Genomic DNA, 26,950 nt, shown 5'->3' with positions numbered 1-26,950 from the left:
ACATTTTTTTGTATTACAAGGAAGACGTTTGGCTCAGGTTTTTTTCTTTTTAAATGAATGGGCTATCCTTAACCTTATCTTTTGTGATTAGGTCACGTATTATGTCACATATGCGTTTTCCTTCTCGATAACACCTTTTAAACCAAAAAAATCAAACAATTGTGCGTGTCAGTGTTACTCCAGACAACACATGTATAGATCATTCTTTCTGTGTGTCTCACTTATTTTTTAAATTAAAAATGAGGCTTTTTTGCTGCGTCCAAACCATTCAAATTATAGTTTTTGGTTTGTTCATAGATTCTGTCTTTTTGACAATACACATTCGGCAAAATGGATACAAAGGAATTGTGGTTTCTATTTCTGACAAGGTTTCGGAAGATCAGCTCTTACTAAGTACAATACAGGTAATTATGAATAATAATTATGAGGCCATTGGATAATTATGGACAATTTATATAAAACGTCACGTTTACATTCCTGTTCTCTTTTTTGTCAACATGTAAAATATCAAAACACAGTAATTTTTTAATATAGATTTTTTTTCGAATTTCGTTCCATCCAATATGAGTATCCTGGAAAAGACCAGAGATGACAATTGCGTTACTTATATTCAGGAAAGGCGTTAAGGGGGTAGACCTTGGTTCAGGGAGATAACTCTTTAAATCAGTTATGCGTTTGTAAAAGTCAAGTTTCGTCAATGAATTTTTAGCATTTACCTGAAACAGATTGGAAATAATATATGTATTCAAGAAGCTTAGAACATATTTCTGAAAATGGCTGACACAAACGTAATGATGAGTTTAAGAGTTATTTCCCTTAACCTAGGTATACCTCCTTAAGAACTAGTTTAAATATTTGATATATTGTCTTCATTAGAAGACGTTTGCCTACTTATCTGGTCAAATATTTAAGGGTTCACCGTTCTTGTCTAACTACTTGATAATTTTATTCATCAAATACTGCTTGTTTCATAATCCATCAAGATTCCAAGCTTATCTTGACGTACCCTGTTACAATCCAATGACTACCCATGGAATAATCAGCTGATTAGATTAGTTGACATACATTTTGTTTACAAAACTCTTTATTAACAATACTAGAAAAAAAAATCATTGATCATGTTTCTTTTAATTGTAATTAACATTGAAATTATTGTCTTATGTCCATTAATATTGGTATCTACTCTGTTGATGTATTCATTAACAAAAAGACACTGTAGTTGAATTAACCCGATGAACATGTAAAACAACAGGAAAGTCTTCATCTTTAATGCAAATTTATTATGAATAAGTGTGGAATGAAAAGTTGATACTCATATTATTTTAAGAAAAAGAAGAAAAAACCAACACTTTATAGGGGTTCGTGCGTTCAAAGCCTGTTTCAATAAACAATAAGTCACTCTTTTTTTTCGTTGGATATCTGCCCTTTTGACTTGCACTTGCAGTCTTCCATTTGATCATTATACAAAACAAGATGCCAATTTCGTACCATAAAATTGATTTTGCATCTGTTTGTCTGAACCCTGAATATATAATTTCTTTACAAAATTAAAAACATATGTGACCCGCCATGACATTTGCAGGCTTATGGAGATAGAACGTCATTGTTAGAAAAATTATAAACCTGATAAATATCGAGATTCAATGAAATATGTATTTGTAAAGAAGAGATAAACACTTTCCTTGGCTTCTTTTTTGAGGACGCCGAACTATACATCATATATAAGTTTTGAAGAAGTTTTACTTTATCGTTTTAAGTGAAAAATATTTGAATCTACATTTTAAATTGATACAAAAAAAAACAAATGTCTGCTCTATAGATTTCCTTTCATAAATGAAGTCTGAAATATATCCATCATAAATGCATGGTATCAAATGCATATAAGAGAACACCTACTTATAAACTGTTACGCGTCGCATACTATGTATAGATAAATGCAACAGTAGTATACCGCTGTTCAAACTCATAAATCCATGGACAAAAAACAAAATCGGGGTAACAAACTAAAAACAACGACACAACACTACAATGTAACTAACACACACAGAAACGGACCAAGCATCAGACAAAATCCCACGAGAATAACAAATATAACATCAAAACCAAATACATGAATTTGGGATAGACAAGTACCGTGACACGTCTTATCGCAATGTAAATTTACACTAAAAAAAAGAGAGAAAACAAACGACGCAACGTTAAATTGTAACACACACAGAGACATGCATAGTAAATCTAAATTAAAAAAAAGGCATTCTTAAAGCTTAATTTGACAAATTTTAAACTAACATTATTTTAACAAGTTTAAATTACATGTTCTAAAATAGAGCTACAAACAAACAAATAATGCTCTGCTCTATAGATTTTCTCTCATTAATAAAGTCTGAAATATATTCATAATAAATGCACCTTATCAAATTAATATATGAGAACACCTACTTATAAACTATTACGCGTCGCATACTATGTTTAGAGACATGCATAATACATCTAACTTTAAAAATAAAAGGAATTCTTAAGGCTTACGTTGACAAATGTTAAACTAACTTCATTTCAAAAAGTTTAAAAGAGGGACGAAAGATACCAAAGGGGCAGTCAAACTCATAAATCTAAACCAAACTGACAACGCCATGGCTAAAAATGAAAAAGACAAACAGAAAAACAATAGTACACACGACACAACATAGAAAACTAAAGAATAAACAACACGAACCCCACCAAAAACTAGGGGTGATCTCAGGTGCTCCGGAAGGGTAAGCAGATCCTGCTCCACATGTGGCACCCGTCGTGTTGCTTATGTGATTACAAATCCGGTAAATAGTCTTGAGTTAAGTCTGCCAATTGATATTTTATCGTATGTTTTTCTTTGTTGTGATGTTATGCTATTGTTTCAGAAAAAGGGAGAAGGTTTGGATCCATTAAAACGTTTAGTCCCGCTGCAAATGTTTGCACCTGTCCTAAGTCAGGAATCTGATGTACAGTAGTTGTCGTTTGTTTATGTAATATATACGTGTTTCTCGTTTCCCGTTTTGTTTATATAGATTAGACCGTTGGTTTTCCCGTTTGAATGGTTTTACACTAGTAATTTTGGGGCCCTTTATAGCTTGTTGTTCGGTGTGAGCCAAGGCTCCGTGTTGAAGGCCGTACTTTAACCTATAATGGTTTACTTTTTAAATTGTTATTTGTATGGAGAGTTGTCTCATTGGCACTCACACCACATCTTCCTATATCTAATTAAATTACATGTTCTAAAACAGAGCTAAGAATTGTTTGCATTGTAGTAAATTTAAGTCTTTGAAATTTTATACAAATACGCTATTGAACATCACTAAAGGTCAATAAATACAATAATTTTGTGTTTTATAAATTAGTTGCCTTCAATAAATAAAAGTCGTCATAGAACAGTCTAATTTTCATACCGGTATTCGAAATGACTCGTTTCATTGCTATTACAACAAATATGTCATAATAACATGACAGAGAGTTTTGTTTCGGAATATTCTAGATAAATATACAAAAATCAAATTTTAGACACATATAGTTAACGGCGTTTTTTCTCATAATGACGTTTTACCTCCATAAGCCTGGATATGTCGTGGGTGGTTATATGAGAACTTAATTTTTGTCTTCTATACTGTGCTAAACTGAAAACTTACACTAAGGAGGGATGAAAAGTAGTTTTGTTTTAAAATGTCTTAAGGATTTATTTTTAGTGAAAAACAGACTTGAAACTCCATATATTTGAAATATGAATACAAATCAAAGTTTGGAAATCTTTATCACTTAATTGACCTTCGATTATGAGTTTATTTGTCTATTGCTACTGAATTTTGGGCTTTATTTTGACAGACATGGTTGACTGAAGCATCACACAAAATGTACATTGCTACAAAGTATCATGTGTACTTAAAAGAGATAACTATTATTATTCCGTCTACATGGTCAAATAATGGCGCTTACAGCTATATTAGTTCGTCCATAGCCAAAAATCCCCATGTGAAAATTGGAGAATATCCAGATTATAAAAGTCCATTTGCAAGGACATATGGTAAATGTGGTAAAGAAGGGCTGTATATTCATTTTACAACTGATTTGGTCAAAGCGGGAGACAGTGGTGGTTATGGGAATCTAGGTAAGGTATTTTCTAATTTTTCAAACCGCGGAGATCAATTCTTAGATCAATTGCCGGAAAATAGATTAGTAAGCTGTGCTCACAATAGAGAGTAATCCATATGTTAATAACTAAATTAAAATAAATACGGAACGCTAAATACCAAAACTTTGAAATAAAAGTCGGCCATGTAAAACAACCTGTTTCTTGAAAAATGGAAATATTACAAATTTCAATGAGACAGTGTATCCATATTAAGGGGATTAATCTAACTCATCATGCGATTCACATGTTTTAAACATTTTGAAAGTTTGGGTGTATCTGAAGAAAGACCTAGGTTTAAATGGGATATCGCATCCTCAATTTTCGGAGATGTTGTTTACTGAACCCGGACGCGGAGGTGAGGTACAAAATCGTGGTTCATTTAAAAAATCGATTGGTGACGTTTTATAACTATTTTTATCAATGGGTCGATAACACTGCTGAGGGGCGATCGTCCCCGAGGGTATCACCAGTCAAGTAGTCAATACTTTGGTTTTGACAAAAATTATATTGTTATCTTTATAAATTAACTGTTTGCAAATGTACTAATAATTCGAAATAATACGGATTTTCTTATCCCAGGCATATATTACCTAAGCCGTATCTGGCACAACTTTTTGGAATTTTAGGCACTCAGTGTTCTTATACTTTATGCTTGCTTTGTTTTCTAACTTTTTTATCTGAGCGTCACTGATGAGTCTTATGAAGACTGGTAACTTTGATAACTAGTCCTTTGAAGTCCGATAAGTAAAAGAGTCTCTTTCTATAAATGTACCAACCACCGTACAAACCAGATTCGGTAAACTATTTGTGGTATTTAATTTATTAACCAAACACAACAAACACGTTTTCTTCATCATTTTGAAAATTTGATCGTAAGTGTATTTGTTATTACAATCAGTGTTATTCTACACAAAAAGAATTATCATGACAAGGAATTTTTATCTACGATTGTCTTTTTTGCAGAAAATGGTTTTGATAATGAGTTAATGTAATCGTTCTTTTAATTTTTCATAAGTAGTATTAATGTAAAATATAAAATTTTGTTATGACTTCGTTTAACATTGCAGGTATAGTATTTACCCACGAATGGGGACACTACAGATGGGGCATTTTTGATGAATATCCAACTGTAAGAGAAAATAACCAGTTGGTGAAGTTTTATCAATACGACGGAAAATATGAACCTGTGAGGTAACATTATATTTTAAACAGAAGCTATGAAATAAACAAACATTTACAATCGTTTATCGTATAATCTATTTCATTTTTTTTCTTTTTAATTGAATTAAATGCTTTTTGCATAGTTCCACGCTGTAAAAGAGGGACGAAAGATACCAAAGGGACAGTCAAACTCATAAATCGAAAATAAACTGACAACGCCATGGCTAAAAATGAAAAAGATAAACAGACAAACAATAGTACACATGACACAACATAGAAAACTAAAAAATAAACAACACGAACCCCACCAAAAACTAGGTTTGATCTCAGGTGCTCCGGAAGGGTAAGCAGATCCTGCTCCACATGTGGCACCCTTCGTGTTGCTTATGTGATAACAAATCCGGTAAATAGTCTAATATTGTAAGTCACATTCATGAAAGGGAAGGGGATTGTAGTTACGATGTAAGGAACATATCCGATATCATTTGTGAAACGGTTATTCCATAACGGTCAACCAATTCGTGATGGCGTCCGTAAAATTTACGAAGGGATGATTTCAACTTCACCATTTGGAACTCTTGGTTTAGCTTCCGTGTGAGCAGCAGGAAATACAAGCACGGGAATATCGGAAATATATAACCCGTATGCAGGTACTGCTGGATTGTTGCTACTTAGAAATGGAAAGTTTACAATTGGAAAGCTGAAATCATCTCTTTTGATGTAAAGTTTTGTTTTCAACCGACCCTCATTGTCAATTTCTATATGTAAGTCAAGATATCAGGCCGACTTAACTGTATCTGTAGTATCCTTTATCTCTAGTTCGATGGGATAGATGCGTTCCACATAGTCATCAAATTTTGAATTATTTAGTGAAAGAACATCATCTATATGGCCGAAAGTAGAGTTAAAGGATATTGCTAACTTCTTATCTTTCTTCCTAAGAAGTTCCTGCATGAAGTCAGCCTTAAAATAATAAAGAAATCAGTCTGCAAGTAGAGGGGCATAATTTGTTCCCATTGGAATGCAGACAGTCTGTTGAAAAAAAAAAGTCCTTCGAACATAACAAGTATGTTGTCAATCAAGAAATCAAGCATCTTGATAATATCAGATTCAGAAAAATTTTGTTTGAATTAGAGTGATCCTTTACAAAGTAGGATTTATCCCTCCCTAAGACAAGATACTTGTATCCACGTTGGCCATTCTTTTTCATGAAGCAAAGCAATACCAATGTTTTCAATTTGTCTTTTAGTTTGGAATGTGGAATACTTGTGTAAAGAGTAGAAAGTCAAATGTTTTAATACTATTACAAGATGAAAGAGAGTTAGATTGGATGTACTCTAAAAGATCTTTGGAATTTTTAAGTATCCACATCTGATTCACGCCACCTCTAGAATAGGCAGTTTCACAATTACTTTGAAGCCCGTCTTTGATTGCTGATAAAATAGAAGTTAATAATTTAGAAAGAAGTCTCGTCGAGCACTTGAAAGATCCAGCAATATACCGTTGTTTGTAAGGACACTTATGTAGTTTAGGTATCAAATATAGTGATGGAAAATCCAGTTCTTCATCTTTGGTTGAAATTCCAAAGGAACATATAACAGACCTATGATTATCCAGGATTTCCTCTTTGGTAAGTGTCTTGAGGGTAAATGTTGAGTTTCCAAGTGAATTGTCAATACCTAATTCGTTTATCAAGCAGTTAATGTAATGAGTTTTACACACAAAAACGATGTTGTTTGGGGCTTTATTTGCGGGGACAACAACATATTTGTCATGGAGGTAGGATAAGCGTTTTGCAACATTTGGTTCTTTAAAGATTGACGTTTCATGGGCGTTGATAGACCCGTTCAGTTTCTTAATTCTGATTTTTATCAACGACCTCGCTGCCTTAATTCATTCGGAAAGAGTGTCTACGTCTTCCCTCTCGCGCTTAGCCACAATGCCTGGCATAATCCTCGACTGAATCTACGATAGGCTCACGAGATTTCGGACCTTTCGATAACACATTTCGTAGAGAAGTGTTATTAACAATGTTGAGGTCAACGGTAATAACGTGGCCATGGAAGTGAGCTTTGAACCATCATCTCCCGGGCAATAATCTCTGCAAATGTCAAACATTTACATTATATGCGTAATTTTTCTGTTAATGATTTGATGTAATCTGTCTTTGCATTTAACACGGGCTAAGAAGTGTTAAATGCAAATTTTTGTCATGACTTCGTAACGTGTTTGTTATTAATTCAAATATTCTGGAATAAACATTATATTGACTTTTTACTTAGAAATGTTCTTACCATTTTATGTATATTTTTATATGCATTTTTTAAGTGATGAAATCAGTAAAATCTTTAAAATAGATTGCATATATCATGTTTATATAACTCCCGTGCTGTAATAAGTATGTAAAACATTTGACATCATATCTTTCAAAAGAGGATTAAAAAGAGATTTATTACACAAATTATCATTGAAACTGTTTTGATTCCAAAAAGACAAAAGAACAAAACAAAACAAATACAGCAACTTCTTTTACATTATAAACTGCGTAAAGATTTTTTCCTAAAGCGATATAAAAAAAAATGACAATTAAATTTGTATTTAAGTAAATAGCAGGACCAATGATTTATAGCCTCCTTCTGAATATGAACTGCATATGATGCATAAATCTAAACGAAAATCCCTCCACATAAAGTAAGATTTGTATCTAATGTACGGTAAACATATAATTCAAATGAAATTTGATATTTTGAATACATGCGTTTGACATTCCTCTTGATCATTCAACACTCCTTGAGATTTAATTTCTTAATTGGTTGCTCAAACGTTTGTTACTTTACGTGTCTGTTGAAATGAAATAGAAAATGAACATTTAGCGCATATAAAGATTAGATCATTTCACATGGCTAAATACTATAAATTAAATACTACCGTTGTTGAAGTATAATACTGAACTTCAGGGGCTTCTGTCACACAGTAATAACGTTTTGAATAAAATATATTTATTTCTTAATATCACAGTTCGTAATTTGTCCAAATTTACGATGACCATGACGGTATGAAAATGCCTCTGAGAAATGCCATTCTAGACTTTTTTTATACTCTTGCACCCTTTTGATACTCTTTTATAATTCAGCACCCAAGGGTATTCCACATTGACTGAATCTACCGTTTTGTATTAACTCATATGTACATTCAATTGATGATTTTTTTAACATTATAATTGATTCTTTATTGCACATATTGCTGCTTAACCATTAAAACTGGTGTACAGCATTTCATTAAGTTTCCCTGTTAAATTATCACTGAATACCCAGGGATAATATTCAGTAAAATTAACTAATAAATTACATTTGTTTAATTAACACATTAAACTTTTATTATAGTTGTTACAAATAGTCTTTGCTACTTCACAAAAAGTATTTTCAGATACATTCATATAAAATATCTACACAATAATTGTTTTACAGAAATTGATCATTCATCCGTATTAACTCATATGTACATTCAATTGATGATTTTTTTTACATTATAATTGATTCTTTATTGCACATATTGCTGCTTAACCATTAAAACTGGTGTACAGCATTTCATTAAGTTTCCCTGTTAAATTATCACTGAATACCCAGGGATAATATTCAGTAAAATTAACTAATAAATTACATTTGTTTAATTAACACATTAAACTTTTATTATAGTTGTTACAAATAGTCTTTGCTACTTCACAAAAAGTATTTTCAGATACATTCATATAAAATATCTACACAATAATTGTTTTACAGAAATTGATCATTCATCCGTATTAACTCATATGTACATTCAATTGATGATTTTTTTTACATTATAATTGATTCTTTATTGCACATATTGCTGCTTAACCATTAAAACTGGTGTACAGCATTTCATTAAGTTTCCCTGTTAAATTATCACTGAATACCCAGGGATAATATTCAGTAAAATTAACTAATAAATTACATTTGTTTAATTAACACATTAAACTTTTATTATAGTTGTTACAAATAGTCTTTGCTACTTCACAAAAAGTATTTTCAGATACATTCATAAAAAATATCTACACAATAATTTTTTTTACAGAAATTGATCATTCATCCGGAATGACTTTTGGGGTTCTTTTATTATCTAATCAGAAACGAATTGCGGTCAAGTGACCTCACACGACTTTTCTGTTCCTCGTAATTGGACAATATTTTTTGAAGTGTTTCGAGAATTTGGATTATTAATTTCGATATGGTTTTGAAAGCTTGGAATAATCAATTGATGATTTTAGTCATTTGTCCTTTGGAAACTTGATTTGCTAGTCATAATTCTGACTGTTCATCTATATTTATATTTATACTCCTCAATGGATAGAGTTCTTACTAAGGATATACGTGATAGAAAACATATCCCATTTCGATTAATTGGTATTCTTAGATGTCATCGACAGGAAAACCGAAAAATACTTTGTTTTCACTTTTTTTCATCATGTTAATTGCATTCTTAAATAATATATGATATCAAAAAATGAATTAAGCATTATCAATAAAGTTTATGATATCCTAATTGATGATTATACTATGTTTAAATGAATTGAATTTGTCCAATAAATTAAACGCTTTCTTAATTAACATAATAATGATATATCTTTATGTACTTTTAATTTTTCGTGCTTAACAAGCATGAAATATTTCAACTGTACGTTAACCAACAAACAATTACTCAATTTATAGTTGTATTAGGGATATCCTCATTCATATCTAATATCATTTAATCATTAAGGTAAAAACAAATGTTGAGTTATTGGTTCCCTTTTTAATCATGTATATTGATAAATCAGTTCAATAAACAAACATATAGATATAAGTAAAAAAAAATATTGATGCTTATCCATATTTGAAATATCGAAAAAAATCGACTCTCGACTTTCAGTTGTAAAGTATCCACATTTAATCAAAAATGTCTCCATATTGAACACATGTATTTAAGATGCATTACAAATATGGAAGGTGATATATATGACTTAAAAAACAGAGGGGAGTGTTCTGTTGACAACAATGGTAAACCCGATCATAACTGCCACTTCAGACCCCATTCTGACCATAGAGCAACAGCAAATGCATCCATTATGGGTCATGCATATATAAAAACTGTAAGTATTATATCTTTTTAACAAGAATTATGTATATGAAATTCCCTTTATATGAATATATATACTTTCCATTTCCCATTTCCATTCTCAATTTTATTCCTTTCAAACACTTAAAAAGGAGATGTTGTTCTAATTTTGATCAATCCATGTAAATTTTCTTATAACAAAGTAAAATTGAAAACGCGTACTTCATTATTCTCCCATCAATTCTCTTGATAAGGTTTTGAAACTTCAAACGGTGCAACGAAAAAGTAATGGTGAAAATAAGGTGCACGGTGTCTGTTATGACTTAAGTATCCGATATAGAATATTTAGGCACACATGACCGTTCTATCTTAATTCACTAGTTATTTATATAAGTTATTGAATATGACTTATGCAATTTTGAATGGCATAAACATTAGGTATAGTGAGTCACAAGACAAGGTTATTCTGTTTGTCTTTCTTGATTCATTTTCTTTGTTTGGTGTTTTTTTTTTCTATTTAAAAAAACCTTGATTCATTCCAATTTTGTTTTATTTTTTGTTATTGACCATACGGTGCGCTGTAGTTGTTAACATTCTCGTCTTTTTGTTTCTGGCGGATGATTGCCTTTTTGTTTCTGGCGGATGATTGTCTTATTTTCATAAAGACATAAATTGTTACTTGAGCTGCTATTCACAAACAAACAGACACTTACACGAACAATAAATGTATGCAAATATTTGCTTTTATATTGAACAATATGTAAGCGTCATCTTTGCTAGAAATAATTGAGACTTAAGATTATTATGATCAAATTTAGAATTTTAATAAAGAAATCCGACTGAACTTCTTGTGTTCCCATTATTTAAGATGTCAATGTTTTGTGATGGGGAAAGTTCTGATCCAGCAACATACCACAATCGTTTTGCTCCTAATAACCAGAATACCAGGTGTAGTGGTAGAAGTGCATGGGAAATAATGCGACAGCATAGCGACTTTAAAAGTAAGTTGTTTTCTTTTTCTGTTAGGCTTGACCATAAACAAAATATTCAAATTGAATTATGTATAAGCATTTAATTTGTTGATAAGGTTATTAATGATACAATGTTACAAAATAGATTGCGAATTATGAATAGTGCGTGAAACTGAACATGTCTAATTTGGCAATTACAAATATGGCACCGTATGTACTCGAAAATTAGAATGTACAGGAGACATGATACTAGTACAACGCCACAACAGAGTTTACTTTGGATATTTTTGTTTTCTGTTTAGACGAGTGACACTATGAATATTTTCAAAATCAGATCAGAGGAAGTTAAATGATGCATTAACCATATCGGAATAGGATATTATTAACCATTGATATTATTTTTCTGTCGCTGAAAATTCCGATATGGTTTCAAAAGGGGATATTATGTGGTCTTATTAGTCAGGTTTTCAAAGGATTTTCTTTTAAGCATTACTGGGACAATAGCAACCAAAATTGATAGATATATAACTTGGAAACGTGTTTACTGTGGTGTAGATCGAAAATTAATAAAGGTCAGCAAGAACACTGTTCCATTCGAAATTATTACCTTTTTTCTGAATACTAGACCTATATAGTATCAAGGGTTAAAAAAAGAGGTTTAATTAATAATAAGTATATATTATATATACATATGATATGATCCTACGTTAATACTTCGGTTTTGTTTGAATGTCTTTTGGTGTTTTTCGAAAAATTGTTTGTTGCTTGTCTTTCATTTTTGCTATGTACTTTGTCTATATGGCTTTTTATGTTACTTTGTAACATATATGACATGTCTCTGTACTTATACATCCCGTCAATGTGTTATTGTGCTATGATAAATTTGTGCATTCTTGTCTTTTATTTTTGCTAATATGCAAATGAGAGGTTAGGCTAGCTATAAAATTATCTGTACAAATTAGGAATATTCGTTTGATGTGTTTGAGCTTTGGATTTTGCCATTTGATTAGGGACTTTCCGTTTTTAATTTTCCTACGAATTCAGTATTTCTGTGATTTTATTTTTTGAAGAAACGTCTATATTTTCCATAGAAGCAACATAAAGTCACTTTATCGTAATATTAATCGTGTTTTTTTTTTTGCATTTCAGACACATTCGTATGTTTACTGCAACATTAACCTTTAATATATCTTAAAAAGAAAACGATGCAAAATATGCTGTAACTTTTGTTTTTTAGACACTGTACCTAGAAGTGCAACAGCGAACACTGTCCCAACTTTCCGTATTTTACAAGTTACTCAACAACACAAAATATGCCTTGTAGTTGACGTTTCAGGAAGTATGCAGGTTAGTGTCTACACTGACTAATTATTCCTCTCATGATATTTGCTTTTTTAAACACATACTCACTCAGTTGTTGATTTCTAAAAAAGTTAAATTATTGAGTGAATTTTTGTTATGAATACTATAATTTACTCAACTTATCAAAAACATTAGACCATCCAGGCTGTTAATAACTGACCACTTTAACCTTATTTAGTTCGTTCATCTTCATGTATATAAATGGTGAACAGATTTAAAATAATTATCAGTTACACGTAACCTTTTATCATCTCATGGTGCGAGAGGTATTTGGTTAAATTCTGTTCTTGATTCAACAAGGGGCAATTGTATAGACATTAACTGCTACCCACTACTGAAAAGCACGCACCGTTTTTAGTAAGAATGAAAACACTTTGATGGACTTGTATCTCAAATTGTTTGCACATTCATATCATATTACCTAGCTCTAGTCTCAATATAATAGACAGATTACTTGCGGGCCGTTTAATGTGTATTGATTCTATCACTGTATTGAGTGTGACACCATTTCAAAAAAAGTTAAATGTTCATATTTAAAACGCGACGCGTGCCAAGCTTTTCAATAATTTGAAATTTAACTACGACAGTTCTAGGGTAAAACGTACATTACACTTAAGACGACGAAATTTTGACTTTCCTTGGAATTGCTCTAAAAAGTCAGGAATTGTATTTGATTAAAAACTTGATGACTATTACGTTTTACTTTAATCTCAGGAATGGCACAAAATAATATGGAAAACATAACATTAATCATTGTGAGCGAATAACAAGCCGACGCTCTGGATATCTTCAAGAGTTTTACACTTTACTTTAAATTAAAAAAAAACGAGATGAACAAATTAAGAATGTGTTCTGTTCCACTTAACTCATTAAAACTAAACAAAACAAATAATTTACTATTTAATACACAATTATTTTATGTTTTAAAAGAGTGAAATACGACAAACAAGGGATAATATGGCTTCATTAATTAAGTATGGACTCCCAAATAACAGTTATGTGGGTATTGTAAAGTTCAGTAGTACTGCAACTTTGGTGAAAGGACTTACTTTAATATCAACTGATGGTGACAGGTCTACTCTCGTGTCATATTTACCAACCACAACAGGCGGATCAACATCGATAGGCGCAGGTCTACAAACAGCATATGAGGTAATTACATGTTTCTCTATAGTCTTATGTAGTGTATAATTAAACCAAAACGCAGGATTTGATATTCCAACAACAGATAATATCTTATCATGCTTATAGCGACGATAGAGTCACAAGCTAGTTTCTGATCACAAAACATGTTTATGGTATTCTTACAATTATCTAGAGGGTATCTGATAGCCAAGAATTGATTTTGTTATTTTGTGTTTCTTTTTTAAAGAACTTGATATAGTTATAATTTCACTTCCATTAACATCCTTTAAGCTCAAAAGCTGATGGGGAATATTCTTGAATAAGATAAGTCTTCATTGGAATGGTGATAACTAACAGATTTAGTAAAAATAACGTTGACGACATAAACGTTTTCCATGTCCATAACACTGGTTTTGAGATGTATAACACTGATACTCAAACTCACTAGTAGTTAATTTTATTTCTAACAGTCTTTTATTAACATTGGCCAGAACAACCACAAAAATAACAAAAATCAATAGAGAACAAAAAATTAAAAAGGCGATTTTGTATCAGAAAATACTGTGAATACTTGCCAGCAAAGGCTTTGGTAAAAAGACAAGTGCACAGAACACACTTGAATATTGTGTATCGTGTGTCTAAATATACAGACTTGTTAATTTGGATCCAGCTGATTCCTTAAGAGTTCACTCGTAACATACCCTGTATAAATAGTGAAATCACAAAAATGCTTAGCGCCGAGGAAATTTTAAATGGAAATTACTTAATGAAATGGCAAAATCAAAAACATAAACACATCAAACTAATGGACAACGACTGTCATATTCCTAACTTGGTACATATTATAGTTCTGATATTTTAGGCTCTGTCAAGCAATGGTAATGTAAATGGTTCAATCATCTACCTTGCTACAGATGGTCAAGAGAATGCTCCTCCGTCTATAGCGGATGTGCAACCAACGTTGTTATCGAATGGAATAACTGTTCATAGCTTAGCCATAAGTAATGCTGCAGATCCAAAAATTCAAGACCTCGCATTTGCAAGTGGTGGAAAGAGTTACTTTTATTCAGCATCATCTGCTAATTCAACTGCACTTTTAGATGCATTAACAGAGCCGTTTAAGGATTTGTCGAGTGATGCTTTAATACGGGTATTTATGAAATAACTTCGATGTTTTGATTTATCTAAATGGGGTTTAAAAGCGATTGGAAAGGTTTCTTTCTATTCGGATATGTTATGTCCATAGCCGCAGACCGAAACGAGGACAAATAAATGCTAAGCTGACCTTTATTGACCACTTTTTCTACAGTATATGTGAATTTTGAAGACAAAAAACTAAGGAGGTTTATATCTACAATATATCAACAAAATTCAAAAGCAAGTGCCAATCGATAACAAATATGAGGTTATGCTTTATCGAACCATATATCAAGCTATAAACTATGATATTAAACTTTATGAGGGATTTTGATGATATTTATATCAATAATATCTCGATCTAGAATGAAACCAGTGGTTATCAAGAATTTTATTGTAATTTATATCCTTCAAAATATTATTGAGTGTAAAATGCTATGGAAGCGCTCTCGTTGTTTTAATTCATTACGGATTTCGCTAAAGTGTGGAAATGTTTATATAAAAAATGTCTTCTTCAAGCTGGAAAACCAAGTTGAATTTTATCTTTATATGAAATGCTTATATACATTGTAAACATTATCTTAACCTTGTTGAAAGAGCCTGAGCTTTTGGGAAGAATTGTGCTTATCATATAAAACATTATCACCTTCACAGTATTTGGTGAATTCGAAAGAGTTTTTACAACACCGGAAAGTTCAACTAACAAGCTCATGTCTTCTGGACACATTAAGTTTGAAAATTATCTAATAATACTCTAGTTAATTAATAAAAAAAAAACGAATGTGTTCATTGTCAACTATTACTGATTTAGAATACAAAACACTCTGGACCGGTTTAGGTTGCAGACTAAATAACGATTAAACACAATTATTACGTCTTTACAAAAAACTAGGGGTGATCTCAGGTGCTCCGTACAGGTAAGAGTTTATATGCTAATGTGAGAACAACTTGTATAATCTTTATCTTTTTCTCTTTGATCCACGCGTTTTCCTGCAAAACTGTTTAACCGTACCTTCGGTAACTATCTGTTTGGTACAGAAGCCACTGCTGATTGAAAATTCGTATGGTTATATGTAAGAAGGTACCATTCTTATAGTATAAGAGTTTAAACAAAACAGAAGTGAAAGGTTTAATCATTCGAATTTTAGAATGGAAACGGGGAATTGCAATGTTAATGAGACAATAACCCGACCAAAGAGCAGAAAACAAGACAAGGCTACCAATGAGTCATTAACGCAGCAAGAAAATCCCGTATCGGAAGAGTGCTTCAGCTGGACCGAAAAAAAATGTGTACTAGTTCATTGGAAATGGACGGCCTATTTAACTCCAAAACATATAAATGAACTAGATTAAAAAAAACAACATACGACGCAAAAATGCAATGGTTTAATGTCCTTGTCGTAAGACTTAATACAAAAATCCTTGATCTTACTGATATTTTTTTTTTCATATACCCACAACCTCCTTAATTGCAATCTCTGTCGCAGAGTTTATATCAGTTCCTTACATGCTGTGCGCTGGATATTGCTTTAACTCATAGGAAGAAAAAAGTAGTTAAGATGAATTTCTTTTTTTTATATAATAAAAATTTCAATCAAGTGATTACATAATAAGATTTTCTTCTTAGATCAAAAGTGTTCATGTTGACACAAAAGACCAAAATGGCGTTTTTGAGGAAAAGTTTTATATTGATGGAACAGTAGGTCGTGAAACCGTAGTTCAGCTGATTGCCGAGAACTTACGTGATGTAAATCTGACAGTTTCCCATGAAGATGACGTATACACAATTATAGGTGCCTCTTCAGATGTAGGTGGTATTGCCGTCAAGATTCCTGGCATTGCAGGGGTATGCATTTATCCAGATTTATACGTTTAAAAATAGTAACAACAAAAGCAAATACTTATTAAATTGATGTTTGTGTTTCATATATGATAAACTTACATCTTGTTTAAATGCTAAATTTTTCTTCAAATCTTAGGCTTACTGTTCCTTCCAAAATGTGACATGGAAAGAGTTAACTCGTCCATACTAACTTTTATCTTGAATATTGATTCCGGCTTCAACATTGTAGTATTCCAAAACCTCGACTTTGATTTTGTATGGGTAAATGGACTGCTCATTTTTTTTTAATTTAACTCTGTTTATTCTTACAGTTAGTATGTATTGGGTTCAAAAGTTAGTTGTTCCAACTAGTACAGTGAACCAATCGCATAACTGCATTTATTTAATTGCATTAGTTTAGAGTGAGTAAAAATCAATTATAAGAGACTTTTTTTCAGATTGGTGAATATATGATATGGATTACATCTAGCATCAACAGAGTTGTCGGAACTATAAGTATTCAATCAAGGGCACGGACTATAAATGCAGATGTTATACAAACAGACGTAATGACTGAAATTTCAAACTTTAATTTCACATCAAACCTACCGTTCCCTTTATATGTATCTGTATTAAGGGGAGCTAACCCAGTCATAAGAGCCACGGTTATTGCTAACATTGAAAATCAGAATGGGCAATCATCGTCTTTGCTGCTGAAGGATAATGCTGTTGGTGAGTTTTCGAACTAAAACCCAGCATAAGAAATAACAAATATATTCAAATAAACTCATCATAGATTCGTTCACTGTATTTACACTTGTGTTGTTAAAAAGAAAATGTTGTATGATTGCCAATGAGACAACTCTCCACGAGGACCAAATAATACATAAAATAACAACTATAGGTCACCGTACGGACCGCAACAATGAGCAAAGCTCATACCGCATAGTCAGCTATAAAAGGCCTTGAAATTACAAATGTAAACACTAACGGCCTTATTCATGTAAAGAAAAATTAACGAAAAACAAATATTTAACACATCAACAAACGACACTGAATTACAGGCTCCTGACTCGGAGAGACCCATACAAGCAGAATATGGCGGATTAAACATGATAGTAGTATCCAAACCCTCCCCTAACATGGGACAGTGCTGTAACAGTACCACATAAGAAAGAACTACAAAAATCAGTTGAAATAGGCTTAAATCATCAGATGGATAGAAATAGAAATACATCTCACAAAAACAGAGTGGACGTGGGAGGGTACTGTATATCTCAACAACAAAAAGACACTAATTACTGATAATGTGTCTTTTGATATAGTTAAGCCTTTTTTAAATGATATTTTCTATGATGTGATGTTACACTATTGTTTCAGATAAGGATGAAGGTTGGTACCTAATAAAACGGTTAACTCCGCTACATTTGCTTTCATCTGTCCTAAGTCACCAGTCTGATGTACAGTTCTTGTCTTTTGTCGATGTGGTTCATAAGTGTTTCCTGTTCCCAATTTGAGAAAAATAGTAACGAATCAAATCATTTAAGTAAACACAGATATGATGCTACTAATCATCTTATTAAACGAAGACATAACTATGAAATCGAGTAAATAGGCCACAGGCTCTTGAACAGGTACCAGGTCTTAGAGCTGACGGGACATTTGATATAAAACTGTCATGCATTGATCGTATTCTATAAAAAAAAAATCCTTGTCTTGATATCAGATTTAGGTTTTAATAGAATTTAGAATGAAAACGGCGTGTTTTATATTGCATTCTATATTGAAGGTTTGTTCATCCTATTATAGAATTTCTTACGATTTTTTTTATAGGTGCAGATGTTGAAGCTGGAGATGGTATTTATTCTGGATACATTCTACCCAATCTTATCACAGCGAACGGTCGACATAGTATTAAAGTAATTATAGCAGGATATAATGCAGCTGTCGTAATATCTAAACCTGTATCGACGGCTCTCTCAGAGGCTTATGGAGAAGGTTTGATTTTGTTTTATGTTCCTTTGCAATTTTAAATCCATTTCAAAATTGAATTTGTAATTGATATTAGACAATGTGTAAAAATAAACCATCATAAGTCAAAGTACGGACTTCAACACAGAGTCTTGGCTCACATCGAACAACAATCTATAAAAGGCCTAAAATGACTAGTGTGAAGCAATTCAAACGGGAAACCCAAAAATATAAAAATATTAAAAAAAAACAGAAACCAGAAACATTTACATATAACAATATGAACAAACAACAATCACTGAAATAGTTTCTGGCTAAGGACTGGTGAAAAAAAATGCACATGTTGAAACGTTTTAACAGGCGCAAACCTTCACCCTAATCTGAATTCTAATATGAAGTTCTCATTTCGCTTTGTGGACAAAGCCGTGTTCTGATAAGCACAAAATATGTTTGACACAGGCGCAGAAACTTGTTTATAGTCTCGTTATTTTCCTTTTTTCTTGGTAAATTATATACATTTCAATGCTCACATAAAAGTTAATTAAAAATAATTACTTACAACTCCTACATTTTCCTTATTATAAGTTTTCAAACTAATTAAATATAAAAATTTAAAGGTACATACTTCATGAGGAGGAAAAAGAAACAGACAAATATTCGTACGATATTTTTGTACGCTTTGACCTATAAATCATATAAGAATTGAAATAATTCCGTCATGCCATTCTCTATGCTCATTTTAACAAAGGTAGGCATTACATTTGACCATATCATAAAGTAATTATAGAAAAATATGGACACATTTAATGCTTTCCCATGTTAAAATGAGCATAGAGCATGACATGAAGGATTTTTTTTCTTAAACAGAAGTATAACATATCAACATAAAATCAAAGCGCGAAAGCGCTGTAAAGGCAGTTATTTACAGGTTGTGTGTATTTCTAGTCCAGTTATATCATTATCTTCCATAGAACAGAGGTGGTTTGTAGTATTTAAGATTTAGAGTTATCTTGTACCTAGTTCACCTATATCTATAGTCTACTGTTTACAGTATATTTTCTGTACCTCGCCATGAAATGCATTTTTAAGACATAAGAACTTTTCCTTTTTAATGTAAATAAAACTATTCTTAATTATTGATTATATACACATATTCAATTACTCCTATCCTATGAAAAATAATTCACAAAGATTGACTAGTCTCCGTTCTGTGTGTATTGCTAGAACATCAAGTAACATAATGGTTAATGTACATAGTAACATGTCAACTCTTTTGAAGACAGAACTTTTTTAAAATTCTCCCTCCAAGCAAAATTATTTTTCAGTATAAACATGATAAAGTTATCTACCTGTATTAATGACCTAGAGACTCTCAAGAGCCTGTGTCGCTCACCTTGGACGGTCTATGTGCATATTAAACAACGGACACATACAAAATGACAAAATTGTGTTTTTGATGATGGGGATGTGTTTGTAGATCTTTCTTTACTGAACATTCTTGGTGCTACAATTATCTCTATCTATAATAAACATGGCCCAGTATTTACAGTTGAAAATATTTTTTAAAAATTAACAAAAAATACAAAAATTATGAAAATTGTTAAAAATTGACTATAAAGGGCAATAACTCTTTAAGGGGTCAACTTAAAATTTTGGTCATATTGACTTATTTGTAGATCTTACTTTGCAGAACATTATTGCTGTTTACAGTTTATCTCTATCTATAATAATATTTAAGATAATAACCAAACTCTGCAAAGTTTCCTTCAAATTACTAATTTGGGGGCAGCAATCCATCAACGGGTTGTCAGATTTGTCTGAAAATTCCTGGGCAGATAGATCTTCACTGAAGAGACAATTTCACCCTTGTCAGATTTGCTCTAAATGCTTTGGTTTCAGAGTTATAAGCCAAAATCTACATTTTACCTGTATGTTCTATTTTTGGCCATAGTGGCCATCTCGGTTGGTTGACCGGGTCTAACCACACATTTTTTAAATTAGATACCGCAATGATGATTTTGGCTAAGTTTGGTTAAATTTGGCACAGTAGTTTCAGAGAAGATTTTTTGTAAAAGTTTATGGACGACGAAACCAAGTGATGAGTCAGGTCAGGTGAGCTAAAAAGGAGTTTTTAATCAAGGTAACAATGACATCTGGTGGCCATAAAAGCTGTCTCATTAGCATTTTAACCACTTCCCATATTTGCTTTTAAGACAATAGATGAAAATTATTTAATGCAAAAACAAAACTTACTTGTAAATATGAAATTCTCTTTACAGTATGAGTTTTTCTCATTGTTGGAGATTGTACAGTAGTACAGTCCTGTAACTGCTTATACCCATTTCTTATCCCCTTTAGTTTGATAAACTCACAGAAAATCATATATTTATATTGTGCCACATCTCCTTATTTTTATATGCATTACAATAACATGAACAATTGTAATTCAAATCTATATAATTATTATATCAAAGCAAAATGAATTTCACTACTTTCATTCATGCATCCTTTGGAAAAATATAAGTTCTAAAATGACACAATATATGTTTATTTATATAAAAATAATATTTAGTTTTCGACTCTTAACAGGTATAAACAAGAATGTGTCCCCAGTACACGAATGCCCCACTCGCACTATCATTTTCCATGTTCAGTGGACCGTGACATTGGGGTAAAAACTCTAAATTGGCATTAAAATTAAAAAGATCATATCATAGGGAACATGTGTACCAAGTTTGAAGTTGATTGGACTTCAACTTCATCAAAAACTACCTTGACCAAAAACTTTAACCTGAAGAGGGACAGACGGACGGACGAACGGACGAACGGACGAACAGACGAACGGACGCACAGACCAGAAAACATAATGCCCCCTACTATCGTAGGTGGGGCATAAAAATGCACAGCTGTGTCATGATTTGTGAAATCTGTGCTGAAAACATAGGCATTTATGGTGTTTGAGTAATTCCATCTGTGAAGCTCAACATTAGCTCGTCAGTTGGTGGTGGACAGTTATAAATCTTTCCTGCAGGATGAATGTACATCTGTTCAGGAAAACCAATTTCACAAATCAAAACTTTCCTCTAGATTTCTCCTACAATATTCATCCAGTTTAGTTCTTTTGGTTTAACGGGACACCGTCCTGATTTTTAATTTTGTAAACCATTCAGTCTCTTGCTTACAAATGGTGCATGAAAATAGGATGGGAAGGCATGGCAGTAGACAAGTCTCTATAAAGTGGGTACATTGTATGTGCCCTGAAAAAAGTTTTATAACATTAGCTTTTTTGAAACTTGTGAAAGACTTGTGCAACACACATACCTAAATAACTATAACATAGGTGGAGAGCATCATTCATATCAATGTTTTGTTCCTGTTTACATTGTCATTGATATTTTTCAAGAAAGCCCGAGCCATAGCTCATGAATTCTTGTCATTACAACCGAAATTTACATAATTACTGCTAAAATAATTATCAGTATAATATATCTCTTGTAGAAAAACCATACAATTGTAGTATTAACCAAAAAATGTCAAACAGATGATATTGAATCGTAATCCCAAAAGTTATGACGTCTTGAATTCACCCCCCTTTTTATTCTAAAACGATAATTGCGGTTGCAAACAGACTTTGGTTTACTTGCATGGCGATTATATAAATAACAGTATATATTTCTTAAAGAAAATAAAGTTTTACCATGAATAGTTTCCTGAACGTAGTCGTTTTCAGTAAAATGTGCCTTGCAAACAACAGCTGATTGATATGGGTTCTACGATTGCATCGCACATGACAATCTACGTTTGAGCCATGGCGTTGATCCAACTCTTCCTTCTTATTTAGTCATTTAGAAATGCAAGTCCTCCTCTTAAATGACACTCAGGTACACACCAACAAGGACTAGGCATCGTTAATTGTGTGATTGTTTTGCAGTGCAAAAACGGAAGTTAAGGACGGAACTGACTGGTCTCACTAATAAGAGACAAGAAGAATTTTAGAGACAAACAGCGACAAGAAGTTTAATTTAGTGACGAAGCGACAATAACTAACAAGGGACAAGCGAATCGTAATTCTCTCACGAGGCTATTCTCATTTGATGTGATAGGGTGAAGCTACACCTATCAAATATGTCCCTATGAAAAAGAAGAATTTCACTGTTAGAAAGGAAATGATATTGCATGGTTTTGATTCAATAAATTCTTTAAAAGGAAATTGATTTTTTTTTTTTTTTTGATGGCGAATTTTTAGCGTGTGCATAAAATATATTTTTTTTTATATCTAATAAAAACTAATCTCTTTCTTCTTAATAAAAACATATTTTTATCTATCAATGTACAGTAATATAAAAAATGTTTTATAACCGCCCCTATAATAAAAAATAATGCATGTTTTTTTTAATATCTATGGGGAATAAGTTGTTGCAATGACATTTTTTTTATTTATTTATAGTCGCTATATAGTCTTCTTGACGCTTCTTCTCGCTAAATTAATTATATTGTCGCTTCTTATCGCTATTTTAATTTTTTTTTGTCGCTTCTTATCACTTTTTGACGCTTCTTGTCTTTAATTAGTGGAACCATATTCAGGAACGATAATTTCATATTTTACATAACTGAGACCGAAATAACTATAACGTCATACGGCTTCACGTACAGAAATACTTTAAACTGTATATTATGCAATATAATTCACGGTCAGTCGACTTTTAATTATAATATCATGTTATATCAACGAGTGAAATGATTTTAAAATATCTTTAGATCGCAAATAGTACTCGAAATTGAACGGACCTCTTTCCACACGGAATTCGAATAATGATAGTTTGTAATCAGATTGACTGCTTATAATGCAAAAGACACATTAATAAACAGATTTTTAAAACGAACAATACACACTGATCGTTTCTTTATTTCCCAATGTAAATGAAAGGAACAAAAACCAATACATACCACAAAAAGTAGAGGAGAAATTTAAACATTTCCGGATCTATTTCTTGCAAAATGACCCCCAGCAAAGATTTGCGTAAGGAAAGATGAACCTCATGACTTGAAAGTCAGGCCTTAAAGCACTGCCTTTAAAAACACATTATAATAAAAAATGATCTATGACATAGTATAAACATGCAATATGCAAAACAATGTCAATAAGACAATTATAACCTGGAACAAAATGGCGTTCAATAAAAGAAGGTTCACAGGTAACTTTAAATAACATTATTGAAAGGATAACGGAAATATTAATTACAAAATAAATTTTTTGTCCATTGTCCGCGAACAGACATGAACATTTATCTGAAAATAGATACTCATTCAAGGTTTTACATATAAAAATAGCGAGACGATATATAACACAAAAAAGGAAACATTGAATAACAAAAATGCATTACAAATTGTGTCAACAACTCAAATTAACAAAGTAAAGTACGATTTTAGAGTATTCGCAGTTACTGAAAGCTAGTGACTAAAATTAAGACTAGAGACTAGGATTTTTCTCAAACATAGTTGTGCAATATTTTTGGTAAACAGGAGTATTTTTTTTTTCTTTAGTGGAACTACAAGAGGAGTCGATTGGTCAATTTATGCGAGTAAATTTGGCAAATGAAGTTGTTGTCTCCAACTATGTCCAATCTGACAGCGATATTGATGTCATCCCACCATCGCCAATACTGACGTTACATCTCAGAAAAGTAGACACAGATAATAACACGTTCACATTAGGATGGACGGCAGTTGGGGATGATTTCGATACTGGGACAGGTATTTTTGATGAATCATTGCCCCTAAAACCATTTAAATCCCGTTTTTATTATTGTGATTAGATAATTTTTATACTGTTGTATAGATAAACTCATCATAGATACCAGGACTGAATTTTGTATATACGCCAGACGCGCATTTCGTCTACAAAAGACTCATCAGGGACGCTAGAATCCAAAAAAGTTAAAAAGGCCAAATAAAGTACGGAGTTGAAGAGCATTAAGGACCAAATTCCTAAAAGTTTTGCCAAATCCAGCTAAGGTAATCTATGTCTTAGGTAGAAAAGCCTTAGTATTTCAAAAATTCTAAATTTTGTAAACAGTTAATTTATAAATATAACCATATCAATGATAATTCATGTCAGCACAAAAAGTGCTGACTAATGGGCTGGTGATACCCTCGGGGAAATAAATCTCCACCAGCAGTGGCGTCGACCCAGTGGTTGTAAATAAACTCATCATAGATACCAAGACTAAATTTTGTATATACGCCAGACGCGCGTTTCGTCTACAAAAGACTCATCAGTGACGCTCGAATCCAAAAAAGTTAAAAAGGCCAAATAAAGTACGAAGTTGAAGAGCATTGAGGACCAAATTCCTAAAAGTTTTGCCAAATCCAGCTAAGGTAATCTATGCCTGAGGTAGAAAAGCCTTAGAGCTTTTAAGAGGCTAGCCGAATAAAACAAGAGACACACTCAAAACTCATAAACTGAAACAAACTGCTAACACCATGGCAAAAAATAGACGACGAAATGACTGCACTGATTCTCAAAACACTACAAAGAATATTGAAGAAGACACAACTTGGTTTCATCAAGGGGAATTATGTAATAATACCAAATATTTTACTGCGTTCATAGTTTCTATCATATTACTAAGTATTCTAGTCAGCGTTGATCTAAGGGACTGAATTTTCGGCTTTCTCTTGACACCATTTGCGAGTATGGTTTTTGATAGTCCATTGGAAGGGGACGACAAATTACTGACCCTTGTTAAGAGAGAGCCATATCTCTCGCACGTTAAAGACACCCTTGTAGATTTCGAAAAAGAGCAGGTTAATGTCGCTACAAGGCAGCACTCGCACCCGAAAAGTGGAAATTGATTGATATAGTTTGCAATAACTTGTTTCCCAATCCACTATAAATAAATATGTTTAAACTAAACTTATCAAAACTAAAACTTAATTAAGGGTTGATCTCATATCAACTTTCGACAAAATAGCACGTCATGGAGTGAGAATTACAGTCTGAAGTTTTTACAGGCTAGATACGTTTTTTATGGGATTTAGTAAATTCATCAACTTGAAAGCAGAATGAAGATAGTCACATTAAGGGTGCCTTGAATTCAATTTTTGTTATGTATTATACATCCATCAAATTAAACACTCAGATGTTAGCAATAAAATAAATCTGTAATGTATGCGTATTTTTAGTCATTAAATATATATACACGAGCGTGTGATCCTTTTAAACGTATGGTCATCTTAAAGAAAATTAAGAAACTATCCAAATAGCCTTATTCCGGGATATTGGCATTCAACGGAAAAATGTGAAAACAGTGTATCCAAACGTAAATTTTTCAAAAAAATGGTGAAATATGTTTAAAGTTAAAGCTGTTGCTAAAGTATAATGATTAAAAGAATTATGTGTTTATTGGCCGTTTTATGTCAACAATGTTTTATTAAATACAAGCATGTTGATAACATCACAATGTTATCAAAAAGGTAAAATATTAACCAAAAAGTAGACACTACTTCTCTTTTTATTCAACAATAAATACCAATATTTTAAAAGACGTTGTGAATTTTAAAATTTGAAACAAAAATAGCACTTATCATACCTACTTCTTTGTCATTTTAAACGCATTATTGGTTTGCTTTTTCAGCAATAGCATATGATTTTCGAATTTCCGCAGACTACACGATAATTACAACCTTTCCAGATCAACAAGAAGTTTTACATTCAGAGCAGATCCCAAATGAAGCTGGAAGTGAGGAGTCATTCTCTTTTAAACTGAACAAAGAAGGCACACACTCAACCTACTTTGTAATTGTAAGAGCTATTGATGATTTTAATAATACTGGAGATATTTCGAATGTTGTCACTGTTTCGGTTATAACTGATCCGTCATGGCTTAAAGAAAAACCGAGTATTTGGTCTTCTGGTTTTCGAAGTACATTCCTAATTGGTATATCGACAGGCGTGGCCTTGATTTTGATTGTTGTATTGGTGTCCTGTGTAATTTATGTTAGGAAGAGAAGAGGCGGTGGAAGCTCTAAAGGACCAGTATAGCTATTGATAAACTCGTATGTCAAGTTCTCGTATGTCAGGTTGTTAGTCATCAGCATAAAATGATAAAAAATAACACATAGAAAAATAAA

General features: G+C 32.1%; 1 protein-coding gene across 1 annotated transcript; it reads left to right on the top strand.

Annotated features, from left to right (window-relative positions):
* On the top strand, positions 1-26,950 carry LOC139523005 (calcium-activated chloride channel regulator 4-like). Its single transcript, XM_071316720.1, has 13 exons — positions 1-404; positions 3,850-4,132; positions 5,224-5,347; positions 10,301-10,463; positions 11,298-11,430; positions 12,638-12,747; positions 13,693-13,914; positions 14,750-15,037; positions 16,652-16,870; positions 17,305-17,578; positions 18,680-18,844; positions 24,362-24,571; positions 26,455-26,950. The coding sequence occupies exons 1-13, from the start codon at positions 240-242 to the stop codon at positions 26,859-26,861; spliced, it is 2,763 nt and encodes a 920-aa protein (XP_071172821.1). The 5' UTR covers positions 1-239; the 3' UTR covers positions 26,862-26,950.

This window comes from Mytilus edulis, chromosome 5 (genome assembly GCF_963676685.1).
Source record: "Mytilus edulis chromosome 5, xbMytEdul2.2, whole genome shotgun sequence".
In the NCBI taxonomy this organism is placed as follows: domain Eukaryota; kingdom Metazoa; phylum Mollusca; class Bivalvia; order Mytilida; family Mytilidae; genus Mytilus; species Mytilus edulis.
Note: the sequence above shows the minus strand (reverse complement) of the source record. Positions and strands in the feature narration are given on the sequence as shown.

Coding starts and splice junctions, on each gene's coding strand:
- LOC139523005 (XM_071316720.1), top strand. CDS start 240: ATGAGGCTTTTTTGCTGCGTCCAAACCATTCAAATTATAGTTTTTGGT. Junction 11,431..12,637: donor ACAGCATAGCGACTTTAAAA/GTAAGTTGTTTT, acceptor TTTGTTTTTTAG/ACACTGTACCTAGAAGTGCA. Junction 15,038..16,651: donor CGAGTGATGCTTTAATACGG/GTATTTATGAAA, acceptor TTTTCTTCTTAG/ATCAAAAGTGTTCATGTTGA.